Source organism: Saccopteryx bilineata, chromosome 1, assembly GCF_036850765.1.
Source record: "Saccopteryx bilineata isolate mSacBil1 chromosome 1, mSacBil1_pri_phased_curated, whole genome shotgun sequence".
NCBI lineage: Eukaryota > Metazoa > Chordata > Mammalia > Chiroptera > Emballonuridae > Saccopteryx > Saccopteryx bilineata.
In genome coordinates, this window is record NC_089490.1 from 345,281,734 (window position 1) to 345,303,267 (window position 21,534).

Genomic DNA, 21,534 nt, shown 5'->3' on the forward strand with positions numbered 1-21,534 from the left:
ACGCTCTATCCATTGTGCCACCACAGGCCAAGTAAAATCGTATGCATCTTAATGTTAACAATGGTTGTAGCTGGGCAGAAGGATTATACATACTTTTTTATTTTCTTCTCTGTGCTTTTCAAATTTTTCCAAATTGGCCACAAAGAACATGTATTACTTTCAAAATTATAAGAAAATATACCACTGTCGGGGGAGGGAGGTCCTAACAGCAAGAGCAAATTTAATATGAAATATTCTCATAACATAAGCTTCATCAAGATTATATTGTATTAAATTGGTTTGCTATAAAATAAGACACAACTTAGATCTAGTACTTGAGAAGATAGTGGGCTAAAAAAATCAAGTACTCTGGGTTCTAATTCTAACTTCAACTCTGATTTATCTTCATAGCCCTAGAGCCTAGTACTCTACCCAACTTATAATAGTTAATTCATGCTAATGGCCCATTCTTTAATTCCCTCATCAGCCAAGAGCAGAAAGCGCTCCTTGCTCCACCTTACAGAGGTGTCATAAAGATTAAAAGAGATAATTCAATATGAAAGTACTTTTGGGCCAGTGGTGGTACAGTGGATAGAGAATTGACCTGGGACCTGAGGTCTCAGGTTTGAAACCCCAAGGTCACCAGCTTGAATGGGCTCATCTGGCTTGAGTGCAGGGCTCACCAGCTTGAGCGTGAAGTCGCCAGCTTGAGCACAGAATCATATACATGATCCCAAAGTCAATGGCTTCAGCAAACCCTCTGTCTACCACTCATCAAGGCACATATGAGAAGCAATTAATGAACTAAAGTGGTGCAATGATGAGTTGATGCTTCTCATTTCTCTCTCTCTTTCTCTCTCTCTCCCCCACCCTCAAAAAAAAAAAAAAAAAAAAAAAAGTGGCCTGACCTGTGGTGGCGCAGTGGATAAAGCGTCAATCTGGAAACGCTGAGGTTGCCGGTTCAAAACCCTGGGCTTGCCTGGTCAAGGCACATATGGGAGTTGATGCTTCCAGCTCCTCCCCCCCTTCTCTCTCTCTCTCACTCTCTCTCTCTCCCTTCTCTATAATGAATAAATAAAATCTTTGAAGAAAAAAAAAAAAAAAGTACTTTTGGAAGGTAGACAGGAGTAATATTGGGGGGGAGTCTAATAATATAGTGCATTAGAATCAGGCAACCATAAAGTTTAGAACTATCTTTTTGTTCTTGAACTAAGAAAAGAAAAAGAAAAGCTTGCTTAATAAACAGGCTGCATGATATCCCACATTACTATGTAAATTTCAAAACTGTAATAAGAAAAAAAGATATACTATACTAAATGATAGTATATGATCCTTTACTCATTAATTATAGACTATTGACCTAACAATGTGTTAGAATACTAATACAGAGATTAAAGAATACAAAGCTCCATTAATCTAACCACACTCTGGTATTTCAATCCATTTATGGAAAAAATGGCACAATTTTAAAACAGATGATTAGATTTAATAGAATGAATAATATAATCTGAGCAATGAACAAGCAATAGCCTATATCCACCCATCACTGCAAATCCATCTTTAGCAAATTATTAAATCTCTCCGGGCTTCCATTTTTCTGAGTTTTTCGCTTTTATTGAATAAAATAACAACACTTGCTCACAAAAGGCCCGGGTCATTGTGTGCACGTAAAAGGATTACATAAATGCAAAAAGATACTCAGACAACTAAAGTTCACAACTATTGTTGTATTAATACAAAGTTCTAACCACTTAAACTAAGCACAAGAACTCCTGCCATTAAACATGGCCCATGTACACAGTTCAACAAATTCCCCAAACTTCCACTGTGAACAGAGCTATCGTCAAACTCCTTTGTCTCTTTGTCATCAAAATCCAAAACCAACCTTAGTTCATGACTTCTGGTAAAACACCTTGATTAACTATATTACCTCTAACAGCTATTCAGGAAACAGGGTTATAGTTGTAGTCCCCTGGCACAAACAAGTATGTGACTTTGGACAAGTTCCATCATCACTCTGGGCCTAGTTTCCTCAAATAAAAATGAATGAATTAGACTATGTTCATAATTCTTCCGTGACTAACCACATTGTTTCTTCTTTGGCTAATTTCAATTTAACATTCAAAATTCATTAATACTATCAACCAACTTAATCTAGTGAACATTTGTAAAACATTTCATTCAATGACAGCAGAATACACATCACATTCATATGAAACATTCACCAAGACAGATCATACACTCTGGGCCATAAAATAAATGTCAGAAAAGTTAAAAGGATCACTACCATACAAAACATTTTCTCTAAACTCAATAGAATTAAAGTAGAAATCAACAAAAGAAGGCTATCTGGAAAATCCACAATTATTCGTAAATTAAACAACATACCTCTAAATAACCATTAAGGTCAAGAAGAAATAAAAGGAAAATTAAATTTTTGAATTAAATAAAAATGAAAATACAGTATCAAAATTTGTTGGTCACAGCTAAAGCAATACTTAAGAGGAATTTTTACTAAATGCTTATTTTAGACAAAAAACTTTCCAAATCAGTAATCCAGATCCTGCCTTAAAAAACTAGCAAAGATCAAACTGACCAGGCAGTTGCATAGTGGATAGAGCCTCGGCCTGGGATGCTGAGGACACGGGTTCCAAACCCCAAGGTCACCAGCTTGAGCGTGGGCTCATCCAGCTTGAGTACGGGGTCGTCGGCTTGAGCGCAGGACCATAGACATGACCCACAAGGTCACTGGCTTGAGCCCAAGGTCACTGGCTTGAGCAAGGGGTTCACTGGCTCAGCTGAAGTCCCCCAGTCAAGCCATGTATAAGAAAGTGATCAGGGGATGACGTCAGAATAATGGCGGGGTAGGAAGCGATACCGATAAATCTCCCCCAAAACTCAACAAGATCTTCAACCAGAAACAGAAAATCCTATACTTGGAGCTTCCAGATGCTTCGCAATACACCCAAAGGTATGATTGAGTGAAAAATTGGCTAAATATATAACCAAACCCCGAAGGAAATAGGGAGTAAGAAATGCTCCTCCTTCCTCACTAACCTAAACAGGGCGGCTTTCTCTGGTAACTGTGAATATAGAAACTGAGGCGGGCAAAGGGGGTGAATAGATCCAGGCCGCCGCAGCACAAACGGCTGAACCAGGCTGTGGCACAGAGATCCAAGCCGAGGAAAATCTGATCCTGTGGCAACCCAGGCAATACAAGCTAACACTCGCGCCAAACCCAAACAAAGAAAGAAAAGCAGAGCGGCCATTTTACCCGGTCTCCTGGTGGGTGCGCAGTTAGTGGGCGAGAATTTCTTCCTGGGAAAGCCACGCACGGGAGGGAGTGAGAACTAATTCCAACGGTGGAGATTTTCCGTGCTGGAGGGTGTTTCACTCAGAGGGAACCGCGGCCGGCCTCATATCCTGGTTTGCGCATGCAGATAAGGAGTGAGCGATTCCTCCGAGTGCCTCGGCAGTGCGCGCCCGTGTTATCGCACAGAGGGGCAGAGTAAGGGGCCTTTGTGTGGGCCAAAGCGGAATCTCGAGCCGCCCCAGCGCCTTGCAAAAGCCGCGCACAGGGACGGAGCGAGACTCAATTCCAACGGTGGAGATTTTCCGTGCTGGAGGGTGTTTCACTCAGAGGGAACCGCGGCCGGCCTCATATCCTGGTTTGCGCGCGCAGATAAGGAGTGAGCGATTCCTCCGAGTGCCTCGGCAGTGCGCGCCCGTGTTATCGCACAGAGGGGCAGAGTCAGGGGCCTTTGTGTGGGCCAAAGCGGAATCTCGAGCCGCCCCAGCGCCTTGCAAAAGCCGCGCACGGGGACGGAGTGAGACTCAATTCCAATGCTACAACTTTTCCCTGCGGTTGGGGGTTTCGCTCAGAGCGTGAGACTGCTGACCGGATATCCTGGTCGCAGACAGTGAGTGAGAGTTTCCTCCAAGCGCCCCGGAAGTGGGCGCCTGCTTGTGTTACCGGACAGAGTGGCAGAGCCAGAGGTCTTTGAGTGGGCAGAAAGCCCGCCTGATTATGCTAGCAGCTCTGACTGACTGAGCCTTACCCAGAGCCCTGTGCTGAGTGGAAATAGAGTGGGGAGTTGCCAGCAATTTGAGCCTCTTACTATCCAGGCAGAGGCAGCAGCACCCCCATAGCTGGATTATCAGGCTACTAATTAAGGAAGGAAAGACTAGGAGAAAGGCTCCAGGAACACGGACTCTCTCACTGTCGGAGCCTATAAATGCTATTGAGCTTCGACTGCCAACGAGACTAAAGCACAATACATGACATTGCCATAGAGACTTATCAACTGCAAACCTCTACCTGAGCGTGCCAAAGGGGCAGAACCCGGGATACAGAGTCACCGACCAGGAAGAGGGAGAGAAAAGAAAAAGCAAGAAGATAACCTCTCAAAATCAAGAATAATCTGCAGACTTTATAACCTATCCCATTTTATTATATTTGTTCGTTTGTTTCTCTTATCTTCATTCTTGATACTTTTTTTTCCTCCTCCAATTTGGCCGATTAACTCTCTACCGGTCTTACTCTCTCCTCTCCTTGAACTACACTACCCATAAGTGTTACATCTCCCATTATCTTTTCTCTTCTCTTCCTTTCTCTCTATGAGGGTTGCACTCCAAAACCCTTAACTCTCTCTCTCTCTCTCTCCTTTCTTTTTTCTTCTTTTAGTGGTTACCTCTTTTTTTCTCTCTCTTTCTTTTCTCCCTCTATATTAGTTTCTTCCTTTCTCCTTTACATCTCCTCTCATTCAAACCTCAATAACAAACAAATTATCTTATCTGGGACTCAAACCTATGTTTGTGGCATTTTGGGGGGTTTTTACTTCACCTTTTTAACTCACTAGCAGTGCTCTCATCCCTGGCTCTCCATATTATCTAGTTCTTGTTCCACTAAATACAATAGTAATTTTTTAATTTGTCCCCCCATTTTTCCGTTTTCCTCTTATTCCTCTCATCATAATTCTTAGACAACCAACACCTAAAAGCAAATCATTTCATTCTTGACCCAAATTTTTTCCTTATTTGCTTTTTGTGGGTCCATACGCTCTTTTTTTTTCTTTTTTCTTTCCTTTTTTTTTTTTTTTTTTTTTTTTGCCCCTTTATTACTTTTCCCCAATTCAGGCCCTCCATCACAGGCATTGTTTGTTATAATTCACAGTCCACCACAAGATTTTCTCAAAAAAGAGGGGAGAGGAGAGGAGAGGAAAAAAAGGAGGGGGGGAATAATTTCCTTTTTTTTAATTTTTATTTTATTTTTCTTTATTTCATTATTAATTTTTTTTTTAAAAAAAACAACTCTTTTTGATTTTTTTTTATTGTTTTTTTTTTAACTTTTTATTCTTTATTAAATCTCATTAATACTATCAACAAAACCACCCTCAGATGCCATTAAGGAAGAGAAAATCGAATATCATGGATACAAAAGAAAGGTAACACAGCTAGATGAGGAAAAATCTATGGAGAAAAAATTTAATATATTGGAAACCTTGGAGCTAAATGACAGAGAATTCAAGATAGAAATACTAAAAATCCTCCGAGATATACAAGAAAACACAGAAAGGCAATTTAGGGAGCTCAGAAAACAACTCAATGAACACAAAGAATATATGTCCAAGGAAATTGAAACTATAAAAACAAATCAAACAGAGATGAAAAACTCAATTCACGAGCTGAAAAACGAAATAACAAGCTTAGCTAATAGAACAGGTCAGATAGAAGAGAGGATTAGTGAAATAGAAGACAAGCAACTTGAGGCACAACACAGAGAAGAAGAAAGAGACTCAAAAATTTAAAAAAATGAGATAGCCCTACAAGAATTATCTGACTCCATCAAAAAGAATAACATAAGAATAATAGGTATATCAGAGGGAGAAGAGAGAGAAAATGGAATGGAGAACATACTCAAACAAATAATAGATGAGAACTTCCCAAGCCTGTGGAAAGAACTAAAGCCTCAAGTTCAAGAAGCAAACAGAACTCCGAGTTTTCTTAACCCCAACAAACCTACTCCAAGGCATATCATAATGAAATTGACACAAACAAACAGCAAAGAAAAAATTCTCAAGGCAGCCAGGGAAAAGAAGAATACAACATATAAAGGAAGGCCCATTAGATTATCATCAGATTTCTCAGCAGAAACTCTACAAGCTAGAAGAGAGTGGACCCCAATATTTAAAGTCCTGAAAGAGAGGAACTTTCAGCCACGAATACTATACCCATCAAAGCTATCCTTCAAATACGAAGGAGAAATAAAAACATTCACAGATACAGAAAAGATGAGGGAATTTATCATCAGAAAACCCCCACTCCAGGAATTACTAAAGGGGGTTCTCCAATCAGATACAAAGAACAAAAAAAAAACAGAGCCACAAGTAAAAGCTCCAAGAAGAACACAATAAAACCAAATTTAAACTGTGACAACAACAAAAAGAAAGAGGGGGAGAAGATGGAGATTAACAGTAGCAAAGGACGATGGAGTGCAAAAGTACTCACAAAATAGTTCGCTACAATGAACAGGGTAGGGACCCTTTTCATTACTCAAAGGTAACCACCATTGAAAAAACCACCACAGAAGCACATGAGATAAAAAAGATAGCAACAGAGGAAAGATGTATGGAATACAACCAAATAAAAACAAAAGATAGAAAAACGAAAGAGAAGGATCAAACAAGACACAAAACTAACAGAAAGCAATCTATAAAATGGCAATAGGGAACTCACAAGTATCAATAATTACACTAAATGTAAACGGATTAAACTCACCAATAAAAAGGCACAGAGTAGCAGAATGGATTAAAAAAGAAAATCCAACTGTATACTGCCTACAGGAAACTCATCTAAGTAACAAGGATAAAAACAAATTCAAAGTGAAAGGCTGGAAAACAATACTCCAAGCAAATAACATCCAAAAAAAAGCAGGTGTAGCAATACTCATATCGGATAATGCTGACTACAAGACAGGAAAAGTACTCAGAGACAAAAATGGCCATTTCATAATGGCTAAGGGGACACTGAATCAAGAAGACATAACAATTCTTAATATATATGCACCAAACCAAGGAGCACCAAAATATATGACAGCTACTTATTGATCTTAAAACAAAAACTGACAAAAATACAATCATACTTGGAGACCTCAATACACCGCTGACGGCTCTAGATCGGTCATCCAAACAGAGAATCAACAAAGACATAGTGGCCTTAAACAAAACACTAGAGCACCTGGATATGATAGACATCTACAGGACATTTCATTCCAAAGTGACTGAGTATACATTTTTCTCCAGTGTACATGGATCATTCTCAAGAATTGACCATATGTTGGGCCACAAAAACAACATCAGCAAATTCAGAAAAATTGAAGTTGTACCAAGCATATTTTCTGATCATAAAGCCTTGAAACTAGAATTCAACTGCAAAAAAGAGGAAAAAAATCCCACAAAAATGTGGAAACTAAACAACATACTTTTAAAAAATGAATGGGTCAAAGAAGAAATAAGTGCAGAGATCAAAAGATATATACAGACTAATGAAAATGACAATACCACATATCAGAATCTATGGGATGCAGCAAAAGCAGTGATAAGAGGGAAGTTCATATCGCTTCAGGCATATATGAACAAACAAGAGAGAGCCCAAGTGAACCACTTAACTTCTCACCTTAAGGAACTAGAAAAAGAAGAACAAAGACAACCCAAAACCAGCCGAAGAAAGGAGATAATAAAAATCAGAGCAGAAATAAATGAATTAGAGAACAGAAAAACTATAGAAAAAATTAATAGAACAAGGAGCTGGTTCTTTGAAAAGATCAACAAAATTGACAAACCCTTGGCAAGACTTACCAAGGAAAAAAGAGAAAGAACTCATATAAACAAAATCCAAAATGAAAGAGGAGAAATCACCACGGACACCGTAGATATACAAAGAATTATTGTAGAATACTATGAAAAACTTTATGCCACTAAATTCAACAACCTAGAAGAAATGGATAAATTCCTAGAAAAATACAACCTTCCTAGACTGAGTCAAGAAGAAGCAGAAAGCCTAAACAGACCTATCAGTAGAGAAGAAATAGAAAAAACCATTAAAAACCTCCCCAAAAATAAAAGTCCAGGCCCTGACGGCTATACCAGCGAATTTTATCAAACATTCAAAGAAGACTTGGTTCCTATTCTACTCAAAGTCTTCCAAAAAATTGAAGAAGAAGCAATACTTCCAAACACATTTTATGAGGCCAACATAACCCTCATACCAAAACCAGGCAAGGATGGCACAAAAAAAGAAAACTACAGACCAATATCTCTAATGAATACAGATGCTAAAATACTAAACAAAATACTAGCAAATCGAATACAACAACATATTAAAAAAATAATACATCATGATCAAGTGGGATTCATCCCAGAATCTCAAGGATGGTTCAACATACGTAAAACGGTTAATGTAATACACCATATCAACAAAACAAAGAACAAAAACCACATGATCTTATCAATAGATGCAGAAAAGGCTTTCGATAAAATACAACACAATTTTATGTTTAAGACTCTCAACAAAATGGGTATAGAAGGAAAATATCTCAACATGATAAAGGCCATATATGATAAACCATCAGCTAACATCATATTAAATGGCACTAAACTGAAGGCTTTCCCCCTTAAATCAGGAACAAGACAGGGTTGTCCACTCTCTCCACTCTTATTTAATGTGGTACTAGAGGTTCTAGCCAGAGCAATCAGACAAGACAAAGAAATAAAAGGCATCCATATCGGAAAAGAAGAAGTAAAGGTATCACTTTTTGCAGATGATATGATCCTATACATCGAAAACCCCAAAGAATCCACAAAAAGACTACTAGAAACAATAAGCCAATACAGTAAGGTCGCAGGATACAAAATTAACATACAGAAGTCAATAGCCTTTCTATATGCCAACTATGAAACAACTGAGAAGGAACTCAAAAGAATAATCCCCTTCACGATTGCAACAAAAAAAATAAAATACTTAGGAATAAACATAACAAAGAATGTAAAGGACTTATATAATGAAAACTATAAACCATTGTTAAGGGAAATTGAAAAAGATATAATGAGATGGAAGAATATACCTTGTTCTTGGCTAGGAAGAATAAATATAATCAAGATGGCTATATTACCCAAAGCAATATACAAATTTAATGCAATTCCCATCAAAATTCCAATGACATTTTTTAAAGAAATAGAGCAAAAAATCATCAGATTTATATGGAACTATAAAAAACCCCGAATAGCCAAAGCAATCCTAAAGAAAAAGAATGAAGCTGGGGGCATAACAATACCTGACTTCAAACTCTATTATAGGGCCACGACAATCAAAACAGCATGGTATTGGCAGAAAAATAGACACTCAGACCAATGGAACAGAATAGAAAGTCCAGAAATAAAACCACATATATATAGTCAAATAATTTTTGATAAAGGGGCCAACAACACACAATGGAGAAAAGAAAGCCTCTTCAATAAATGGTGCTGAGAAAACTGGAAAGCCACATGCAAAAGAATGAAACTGGACTACAGTCTCTCCCCCTGTACAAAAGTTAACTCAAAATGGATCAAAGATCTAAACATAAGACCTGAAACAATTAAGTACATAGAAGAAGACATAGGTACTCAACTCATGGACCTGGGTTTTAAAGAGCATATTATGAATTTGACTCCAATGGCAAGAGAAGTGAAGGCAAAAATTAATGAATGGGACTACATCAGACTAAGAAGTTTTTGCTCAGCAAGAGAAACTGATAACAAAATAAACAGAAAGCCAACTAAATGGGAAATGATATTTTCAAACAACAGCTCAGATAAGGGCCTAATATCCAAAATATACAAAGAACTCATAAAACTCAACAACAAACAAACAAACAATCCAATAAAAAAATGGGAAGAGGATATGAATAGACACTTCTCCCAGGAAGAAATACAAATGGCCAACAGATATATGAAAAGATGCTCATCTTCTTTAGTATTAGAGAAATGCAAATCAAAACGGCAATGAGATACCACCTCACACCTGTTCGATTAGCTGTTATTAGCAAGTCAGGTAATAGCAAATGTTGGAGAGGCTGTGGAGAAAAAGGAACCCTCATCCACTGTTGGTGGGAATGTAAAGTAGTTCAACCATTATGGAAGAAAGTATGGTGGTTCCTCAAAAAACTGCGAATAGAACTACCTTATGACCCAGCAATTCCTCTACTGGGTATATATCCCCAAAACTCAGAAACATTGATACGTAAAGACACATGCAGCCCCGTGTTTATTGCAGCATTGTTCACAGTGGCCAGGACATGGAAACAACCAAAAAGCCCATCAATAGATGACTGGATAAAGAAGATGTGGCACATATACACTATGGAATACTACTCAGCCATAAGAAATGATGACATCAGAACATTTACAGCAAAATGGTGGGATCTTGATAACATGATACGAAGCGAAATAAGTAAATCAGAAAAAAACAGGAACTGTATTATTCCATACGTAGGTGGGACATAATAGTGAAACTAAGAGACATTGATAAGAGTGTGGTGGTTACGGGGGGGAGGGGGGAATGGGGGAGGGAAAGGGGGAGGGGGAGGGGCACAGAGAGAACAAGATAGAGGGTGACGGAGGACAATCTGACTTTGGGTGGTGGGTATGCAACATAATTGAACGACAAGATAACCTGGACTTGTTATCTTTGAATATATGTATCCTGATTTATTGATGTCACCCCATTAAAAAAATAAAATTATAAAAAAAAAAAAAAAAGAAACAGAATAAAGGGACCTCATTTCCAATCAAAGTAAAAAAAAAAAAAAAAAAAAAGAAAGTGATCAATGAACTAAAGTGTCACAACACAAGTTGATGCTTCTCATCTCTCTTCCTTCCTGTCTACCTGTCCCTGCCTGTCCCGCTGTCTCCTCTCTCTCTCATTAAAAAAAGAAAAAGAAAAAATTAGCAAAGATCAGCAAATTAAACCCATAGTAAGCAAATAGAAGAAAATAATGATAAAAGCAAAAATGGAACTGAAAACAATGACAATAAAGATATGAAACACACTTTTTTGAGAAAATAACAGAATTGATAAATCTCTAGTCAGAATGATCATAAGAGAAGACAGAAATTACCAACAACAAGAATAAAAGAGGAAAGAATCACTATATCCTGTGAAATGGATATAGTGATATTGTAGAAGTTTTTATAGCAATAAATTTGAAATCTTGGGTAAAAGTGACAAATTATTTGGAAGACAACCTATCAAAGCTCACTTAAGAAAATACAGATAACCAACCTGCCTGACTGGTGGTGGCACCACGGATAGAGTGGCAACCTGGAACACTGAGGTCCCAGGTTCAAAACACCAGAGCCACTGGCTTGAGCGCGGGTCATCAACATGATTCCACAGTCACTGGCTTGGGTCCAAAGGTTACGGGCTTGAAGCCCAAGGTCACTCGATTAAGCAAGGGGACACTGACTCGGATTGAGCCCCCTGGTCAAGGCACATACAAGAAGCAATCAACAAATAACTAAAGTGAAGCAACTATGAGTTGATGCTTCTCACTTCCTTCTTCTCCCCCCCTCAAGATCTATTTTTAAAAATATTTTTTTAAAAAGATATCGATAACCTGAATAGCCCTTTCCCACAAAATCTTAACACCCAGATGGCTTCACTAAAAAATTCTGCCAAACATTTGTGAAATACTTAACAACTCTACACATATCTCTCCCAATGATAGATGAGCAAACCCTTCCCAATCCATTTTATGAGACCAGCATTACTCTGATACTAAATCAGACAGGGTGCTCCAAGAAAAGTACAGACCAATATCCCTCATGGACTTAGATGAAAAAAAGCCTTCAGAAAATATCAGCAAACAAATCCACTCCAAATAAAAGGAAACTTCCTCAACTTGATAAAATGTCTACAAAATCTGTAGCTAATATACTTAATAGTGAAAGACTGAATACTTTCCCCTAAGATCAGCAACAAAAAAGGATGTCCACTCTATGCTCCTATCTATTTAACATTGTACTGAGATCTTAATCAGTAAAATAAGACAAGAAAAATATGTAAAAAGAAAAGAAAAAAAGAAAGAAAAGTTCACAGACAACATGAATGACTATATAACAATCTACAAAAGGAATTCACAAAGAACAACAAAAACCTACCAGATGTAAAAAGTGAGTTTAGTAAGGTCATAGACTAAAACATCAACACAGAAATGTTTCTATATAGTAGCAACAAAAATTAGAAATAGAAATCTTTTTAAAAGGAATACCATTTAAAATTGCATCAATAAACATGGAATCCATAGGCACGAAAATAACAAAATATGTGCAAGATCTGCATGCTGTATGCTACCAAAAAACTGATGAGTGAAATAAAAGATTTTCACAAATGGAGAAATGTATCATGTCTGTAGATTAAATACTCAGTAATTTTAAGATATCAATTCTCCCCAAGTTTTCTTAAATTCAACACGTATCATAATTCCAAAAGGATTTTAAAGTGTATATGTAAAGGCAAAAGATCTAGAAAAGCCAGAACAACTCAGAAAAGAGAACAAAGTTGAAGGATTCATATTACCTGAATCCAAGACTATTGAAACCTCAATATTTATCAAGATAATGGGGGCCCTGGCCGGCTGGCTCAGTGAATAGAGTGTTGGCCAGGCTTACGGACATCCCAGGTTCGATCCCTGGTTAGGGTGCACATGAGAAGTGACCATCTGCTTCTCTTCCCTCTCCTCTCTCACACAGTGGCTCTATTAGTTCCAGTGTCAGTCCTGGGGCCTGAGGATAGCTCAGCTGGTCTGAGCGTCGCATCAGGCACTGAGGATAGCTCGACTGGTCTGAGCATTGGCCCCAGACAGGGGTTGTCGGGTAGATCCTGGTAGGGGAGCATGCGGGAATCTGTCCATCTCCCCTCCTCTCACTTAAAAAAAATAAAGATAACGTGGTACTGGCATAGAGACAGATGTCTAGATCAGTGAAGAGTCCACAAATAGATCCACACAAATGATTTCAACAGTGATTTTCAACATAGATTACAAGGTAATTCAATGGAGAAATAATAGCCTTTACAAACAAAAATACAGGAACAAATGTTCATCCATATGTAGAACAATGAACCTTGTATTTTATGTAAATAAAATTAATTCAAAATGAAGCACAGACATAAATATAAAACCTAAAACTATAAAATTTCTAGAAAAACTACTTCATAGGATAAAATCTTTATGATCTTGGGTTAGGCAAAGATGTCTTAGAGAAGACATAAACAATAAAACATAAAAAGCTGATATAGTGGGCTTGATCAACATTTAAAAACTTCTGTTCTGTGAATGATACTTTAAAAAAAAGGGAAAAACCAAGCCACAAACAGGCAGAAAATATTTACAAAATTTGTATCTTATAGAGGACTGGCTCATCCAGAATTCATATAACAATTTAACTCATTAATGAGACTCAAACAAATTTTTAAAAGGGCAAAAGATGTGAACAAACATTTTGCAAGAGACTGTGCACACCACAAAGAAACCAATGAAAGAAATTTTTTTAATTCTTAACATCATTTTATCATCGGGAAAATTAAAATTACAATGAGATACCATGTCAGAACCCATTAGAATGTCTAAAATTAAAAAGACTGACAATAAAAAATAAAAAAAAGACTGACAATAACAAGTGCATACAAAGGCATGGAACGATCATACTATGCTGATGGAAAAGTATAATGATAGTCACTTTATAAAGAAGTATGGCAATTTCTTATAAATTTCAACATACATTTACCTTTAGGACAATAAATTTCATTTCTGGGTATTTACTCAAGAAAAGTGACAACATGTAGCAACACAAAGACCTATATTTAAATATTCATAGCAACATTACTCACTGTGGTGGTAGTTATTCAACCTTATATATTTTTCAAACTCACTGAAGTATATTATTTTAAAGAATGAATTTTATTGTATATAAATTATACATCAACAAATCTAACTTATAAAAAACATGTCATTCCAAACTTAGCCCTCCCTGACTCTATCCAGGCTTGTCTAAATACCTCCTTCATGTACTCCCATAGCATTCTATGTAGCAATCAGTATGTTACCGGTTTATGGGGTCTAAGAATCTTCTCTTACTCATCTCTAGATCCTTCACACTAAGAACAATGCCTGGTAGAAAGCAGATCGATGAATCTAAGTGATTCTGGCTATTATCCTGATACATTTTAGTCTTACCTTTCCTCTAAAAATTTGTAATTCTATTTTATCTAATTTCCTAGTAGCATATAACTTGTTATACCTATCTCATAGGTGAGTTTTAAATTTCTACAATTCTATTGTTTCTAACTGACTTAAAAAAAATATGCTCTCTCTTTCTCTTGTTCTCTGTTATGCCAGCATTACCAATTTTGTATGAAGACACCTAAATGCTAAATCTCTGAAATTAGGGCAGGTCAGACATAAGCACAGTTGGATATTTTAAGAAGATGATCATTTAAGGAATGTGTGAATTGAAAAGTATAATAAGGTCATCTTTTTTTTTTTTCTGACAGAGACAGAGAGTCAGAGAGAGGGACAGATAGGGACAGACAGGAAGGGAGAGAGATGAGAAGCATCAATTCTCCGTTGCAGCGCCTTAGTTGTTCATTGATTGCTTTCTCATAGGTGCCTTGGTGGGGGGGCAGCTACAGCAAAGCGAGTGACCCCTTGCTCAAGCCAGTGACCTTGGGCTTCAAGTCAGCAACCATGGGGTCATGTCTATGATCCCACACTCAAGCCAGCGACCCCACACTCAAGCTGGTGAGCCCATGCTCAAGCCGATGAGCCCACACTCAAGCCAGATGAGCCTGCGCTCAAGCCAGATAACCTGCGCTCACGCCTGCAACCTCAGGGTTTCAAACCTGGGTCCTCTGCATCCCAGTCTGATGCTCTATCAACTGCGCCACCACCTGGTCAGGCTGATGAAGGCCATCTTCTTGGGCCAAAACCTCTCCTACAATTCTATGGCCTATACCCCTGAAACACTAATGTTAAGAAGCACCATCCTCCACAAAATGTAGATACTTTCAGGAGAAAAATAAACAAGTGCTTAATATCATAGTCTATCCATAGAGAGCCAACGACACCATGTGGGAAGATAGAAAGAGCATGGACTTCACTCAGCCCAGGCCATGGCTGGCCAACCTAAATGCAACAAGTTTCTGGTACTGAAAGAAAGGAGGAAGTCCCTAAGCCAAAAGTTATTATTTTATCATTTTTAATTAAGACCAGCCCTAAAACAGAAAAAAAAAAAACAAAAAAATAATCAAGAATTTGTAGCAGGTTAGAATTTAATTAAGGAAAATATCTATCACATACATTGTTCTGATCACTATAGGAGACAAAATACAGTGTGGTAAGCAAAATAAGGGCAGAGTTTTTTCAATCTGAAAAAAATAAGTAGAATTACATTGTTTCTTTAAAAGAAATACATGCCACAGAGTATATATTAAATAAAATATTAAGAAACATCAGGGATGTTTGTAGCTATGACTAGCATTTTAGGGTTATCTTTAACAGTCGTCCCACAGAACAGAAATGGCACTCATTCCAGGGTACAGTGGGTGGTTACCAAGGACTACATGTATATATATATACCAGGGTGCTACAGCACACAAGATGAATTCTTAAGTCAGCCAGATCTGGACTTAAATCTTAGCTCCAGGTAGCTATGTGATCTTAAGTAGTGTCTTAAATTCCCTCAGGTTCAATTTTCCCATCTGGAAAATAAGGGCAATTAATATCAACCTTCACAAGGCTGCTATTAATGTTAATTGTTAATAACCTAGGTCTGGGGATGGCATATAGTTTTCATTTCATATGAGTTCTAACGTAAGTTGCATATACACCGTGTTAGAAAGGATGGTGGAGCTACTTCTGAGCTCAGCTAGAAGAGTGCAAGGACCACCTTGCTACATCACTCATGGGGAATGGGAAATAGTTCATATGCCTATTTGTCAGCCCTGCGCCCAATATAGAGTAAGTAGCTCTTCTTATTCCTAGAATAACCCAGCTCTACTGGTCATAGGAGAAGAAGTTTAACAGCATGTTCATTGCTTGTTCCTTATTTTCAACTTTATTTTCAGATTATAGGGGGGAAACATCAAATAAGATAGAAGAAGCCGTGTGCTATGAGAAAGCATATTCTTTGCTACAAAAAAAAAACACCTTAAATAAGCAGATTGGGGTCCTCCTTCAAAAGTTTTTTTAATTAAAGGTTACTTGGTAAGATAAACAATCATAAAATCTGCCTGACCAGGTGGTGGCGCAGTGGATAGAGCATCGGACTGGGATGCAGAAGGACCCAGGTTCGAGACCCCGAGGTCGCCAGCTTGAGCGCGGGCTCATCTGGCTTGAGCAAAGAGCTCACCAGCTTGGACCCAAGGTCGCTGGCTCCAGCAGGGGGTTACTCGGTCTGCTGAAGGCCCACGGTCAAGGCACATGTGAGAAAGCAATCAATGAACAACTAAGAAGTCGCATCTCGCAACGAGAAACTGATGATTGATGCTTCTCATCTCTCTCCGTTCCTGTCTGTCTGTCCCTGTCTATCTCTGCCTCTGTAAAAAAAAAAAAAAAAAAAAAAAAATCATAAAATCTGGAATCAGAAGAATCAACAGAAATGGTCAAAAGAAAAAGGTTAATTTAGAGAACACAACAACTTAAAACTGCAGCCTCAAAATTACCTGCTGACCCAAGTATTTCAGCCCATCCAAGCAGACTTTCCACTCAATCAGCAGATGGTAGACGTCCTCCTTTCCACCCCATATCTTCACCACGAAACAAGACACAGATGTATCGAGACGGTCCGGCATTATTCCAAAATCAAGACTCCGCCACGTTGGATTCTGTTGATGGAAATGAAAACATGCTTTAGGAAGACTCTCACCTGTTTACAGTTATTTCCATTAGGTTGTAGATCATTTCATTTTTAAAAAACAAAGACTTCATAAATATATTATATTACAAGCTTAAGTAAACCAAGAAGGCATTATAATTAACATGACAGGGGTGATAATGTTATTTTTACATTTCTCTGCTTATTTATTTATAGTCTTTAAAAGGAGCATATATTCTTAATCTCTTATTAATACAGCTTCTTATGATTAGTTATTTATTCAACAATTAAGACACAATTAATAAGAACCGACACATAATCAATGCCCTCAAACCTACTGGATACAAACCTCTACTTAAATAATTTTACTGTTTCATGAAAAGTTCAATAACAGAATGATGCCAAAGGTTACACAGTAGCATAGAATGGAATAATAAACTTTGAAGGAACAGGGGAAAGACATCACAGAAGGCTATGAAACTTTTAAAGAACAAACAGGATTTTACTTGGTTAAAATAAGGAATTCCAGGCAAAGGAACAAGACAAACAAGGAAGGGCTCAGAGGTGTGAAATTGCGAAGAGTGGATGGCACACAAGAGTGACAAGACACAAAGCTAGAGAGATAAATGGGACTAAACTGAAAGAGATTTTATACTTTGCCAAAGAAGCAGTTCCTTACTGTATAGAAGGATGTGGGGCAATTGAAAGGTTTTAAGGTTACTTAACTACTACATGCAACAATATGGTCAATCTCACAAATACTACATATACAAAGCAAAAGAATACATGCCATGTTTTCAAAAACTGCTAGTTCAAAAACCAGCAGAACTAATCTATGGTGCTAGGAGAAGGTGGTAACTGGAGAGAGAGCACAAGAGGGGCTGACAATATTCTGTTTTTTGATCTGGTTACACTGATCTCTTTGAAAAGTCATCAGACTATAACTTGTGCCTTTAATGTGCTATATCTCCACAAAAAGTAAGAAAACTAATATTTAAAAGATCCAGGCCCTGGCCGGTTGGCTCAGCGGTAGAGCATTGGCCTGGCGTGCGGGGGTCCCGGGTTCGATTCCCGACCAGGGCACATAGGAGAAGTGCCCATTTGCTTCTCCACCCCCCCTCCTTCCTCTCTGTCTCTCTCTTCCCCTCCCGCAACCAAGGCTCCATTGGAGCAAAGATGGCCCAGGCACTGGGGATGGCTCCTTGGCCTCTGCCCCAGGCGCTAGAGTGGCTCTGGTCGGGGCAGAGCGACGCCCCGGAGGGGCAGAGCATCGCCCCTGGTGGGCGTGCCGGGTGAATCCCGGTCGGGCGCATGCGGGAGTCTGTCTGACTGTCTCTCCCCGAATACAAAAAAAAAAAAAAAGATCCAGCCCTGACCAGATAGCTCAGTTGGTTAGGACATCATCCTAAAGCACAGAGGTTGCTGGTTCAATCCCCGGTGAAGGCACATACAGGAACAGATCAGTGTTCCTGTTTCTCTCTTGCTCTCTCCCTTCCTCTCTCTAAAATCAATAAAATAAACAACAGAAAAAACCAATAATGGGGAAAGGACAGCATCTTACAAATCAAACGAAGGTATCTCATCAGGATGTAAATTTAGGCTGAAAAGCCTAAGAGCAGGAGTTGAAGGACCTTCCTGGCCTTCAAATTATACCACCTGAAAAGGCAGCCATTCCATTTTGATTGCCAGTCAGGGCACACAGGAGAAGCAACTGTCTGCTTCTTTACCCCCTCCCCCTTCCACTCTCTCTCTTCCCCTCCCGCAGCCATGGCTCAATTGTTTGACCACACTGGTCTTGGGCACTGAGGATGGCTCAGTGGAGCCTCTGCCTTGGATGTTAAAAATAGCTCAGTTGTGAGCATGGCCCCAGATGGGCAGAGCATCAGCCCCAGATGGGGGTTGCCAGGATCACAGTCAGGGCACATGCAGGAGTCCATCTCTCTATCTCTCATCCTCTCACTCGGAAAAGAAGAAAAAGTAAATTTAAAAATAATAATAATATAATTTCAAAATCTCACTGTCAATGATAAGCCCCAGAAAAAGCATGAAATAACCACTGCTTTCCAAAGTGAAAAAAAGTAAAGACTTGGTGAATGTATCTGAAGAGCCGACTGCACAGGGGACTAAGATTTTGGAAACTGCTGTTGTAGTACATATTCTTCAATACTGCATTCTAAAATAAATTAAAAGCCTTTGGAGGGGAGAGTAGACATTTGAAGTTATTTTCTGTGGCTGAATAGATGACCTGGGTTTCCTTTCTAAGCCAATACAATGTTAATACGGTACAGCTGTTGTCAATCTTATTACCGTGACCTTCCTTTGTACTTCCATAAAATAGCTGCCAGACGATGAGTAATAATTCCTGAGTTTAGAGGCAGTTTGCCACACATTCAAAGACTTTGTGGCTCAATAATGTGATGGTCAAGACCCATAAAATGATTTTTATTTATATTTACCATATAAAAATATTTTTTATTTTTATTTATATTTTATTTATATTTATCAAAACAACAAATTATTCAAGTACTACTATCATTTAGGGACCTATTTCATCTTCACTAATTAACAGTGGCAGGATATCAGAATATTCAGTTTTGAAAAGTTCATTGCCTCTTAACCACCTACAAGAGAATCTAAAATTATTTATTGCCAGGACAATTTCTCTATACTACTGGTCAATAACTGCTTGATACATATATATTTGAAAAACACACAAATATAGAAAATTTTCAACACACACACAAACTAGCTGTCACTGTTCTTATCACTCAATGACAAATGTATGGTCACAAGAAACACAACTAAGAATTCATAAAAGTTCTTCTAACTCTCTCAAAACATACAAGATAACTCTCCAGAACTGCATACTTAATTTGTACTACAGTAGTATATATTCCTCAGCCCAATAAATCTGCTTTCCCGTCTCCTTCTTCTCTATTCATCCTTCATGTTTCAACTTAGGAATACTGTTAGAAACCTTTACTAACCACCAGCTCCCAAACTGAGATAAATAATACTCCTACATGTTTTAATAGTCCTCTTCTTCCCTGGTACTATGATTGCCTGTGTCAATTATCTTAGTCTCCCTCCAAATCATGTACAGTAGTTGACCAGAAAAAAAGCTAGAAAACGCAGTGTAACCCGGAGTAACATAATTTGGCATAAGCAAGAGGCACCAACTTTCTACTTAGACACACACCCACAAAGATAAAATGGTCATTCATTCAGTCAAAATTCAACTGAAACAGAAATTAGTTTGAGAATCACACAGGGCAGTATCTCCTAAATGACTATTTGTACAGTTCAGTTCAGTTTTTCCCCCAAAGATTTTTAAAAGAGCTCTGGCAGTCAACATTACAACAGAAGTTTATGGTTCTGATAATTATGCCACATGCTTTCCCTAAAAAATACATGCTGTAGAACTTTGTTTACTCAGATATAAGGCTCATCACTGACCTCTACTGGAACTCTAGCAGAAATTCGGCCAGTGGAAGGAAGTGTGGTCTATAGGGAGGCAGCCAGATGCTGCAAAAAAGCAGGGCTCTTGAACATCAGTTTTACCACTAGATTTACAGCCTAGAACAAGTTCCTGGGCTTGACCCTCAGTTTCCTTAATAAAACAGGCATACCTCTTACCATATAACATTGTTATCAGCATAAGAAACTATATAATGCATCCACCCTACTTGAATTACAGGTGGGTACTTAATAATGAATTTTTTAAAAGATTTTATTTATCGATTTTACAGAGAGAAGAGGGGGAGGGAAGCGAAAAGTATCAACTCATAGTTGCTTCATTTTAGTTGTTCATAGCTTGCTTGTTGCTTGTCATATGTTCCTTAACTGGACAAGCCCAGGGTTTCGAAAGGGCGACCTCAGCATTCCAGGTCGATGCCTTATTCACTGCACCACCATAGGCCAGGTAATAATGAATACCTTTTATGTATTAAAACACACACACATAAACTAGCTATCACTGTTCTTACTCCCACCATGAGATTTTAAATTTTCGACTCTATTTTTTTTTTTAATTTTAATTTCTATTTATTCATTTTAGAGAGGAGAGGAAGAGACAGAGAGGAGAGGAGAGACAGAAGGGAGGGAGGAGCTGGAAGCTTCAACTCCCATATGTACCTTGACCAGGCAAGCCCAGGGTTTCGAACCAGTGACCTCAGCATTTCCAGGTCAACGCTTTATCCACTGCGCCACCACAGGTCAGGCGAGATTTTAAATTTTCTAATAAAAGTTTTAAGATTCCCCTTTTAAAACATTTCTAATTAACTTCATAATTGTTACAATGGGTACAGATGGGTTCATTAAAATTCATCTTTACTTGGCCCTAGCCGGTTGGCTCAGCGGTAGAGCGTCGGCCTGGCGTGCGGGGGACCAGGGTTCGATTCCCGGCCAGGGCACATAGGAGAAGCGCCCATTTGCTTCTCCACCCCCCCCCCCTTCTTCCTCTCTGTCTCTCTCTTCCCCTCCTGCAGCCAAGGCTCCATTGGAGCAAAGATGGCCCGGGCGCTGGGGATGGCTCCTTGGCCTCTGCCCCAGGCGCTGGAGTGGCTCTGGTCGGGGCAGAGCGACCCCCCCCCCCCCCGGAGGGGCAGAGCATCGCCCCCTGGTGGGCAAGAGCGTAGCCCCTGGT

At 38.7% G+C, this 21,534-nt stretch overlaps 1 protein-coding gene across 3 annotated transcripts in view; it reads right to left on the reverse strand.

Annotated features, from left to right (window-relative positions):
* The window catches only part of UVRAG (UV radiation resistance associated), a 361,575-nt gene that overhangs the window by 276,230 nt on the left and 63,811 nt on the right, over positions 1-21,534 (reverse strand). For all 3 annotated transcript variants that reach the window (XM_066249903.1, XM_066249894.1, XM_066249913.1), the window contains one exon: positions 16,738-16,899. In XM_066249903.1, the coding sequence (XP_066106000.1) occupies positions 16,738-16,899 (162 nt within the window). The remainder of the gene's footprint in view (positions 1-16,737; positions 16,900-21,534) is intronic.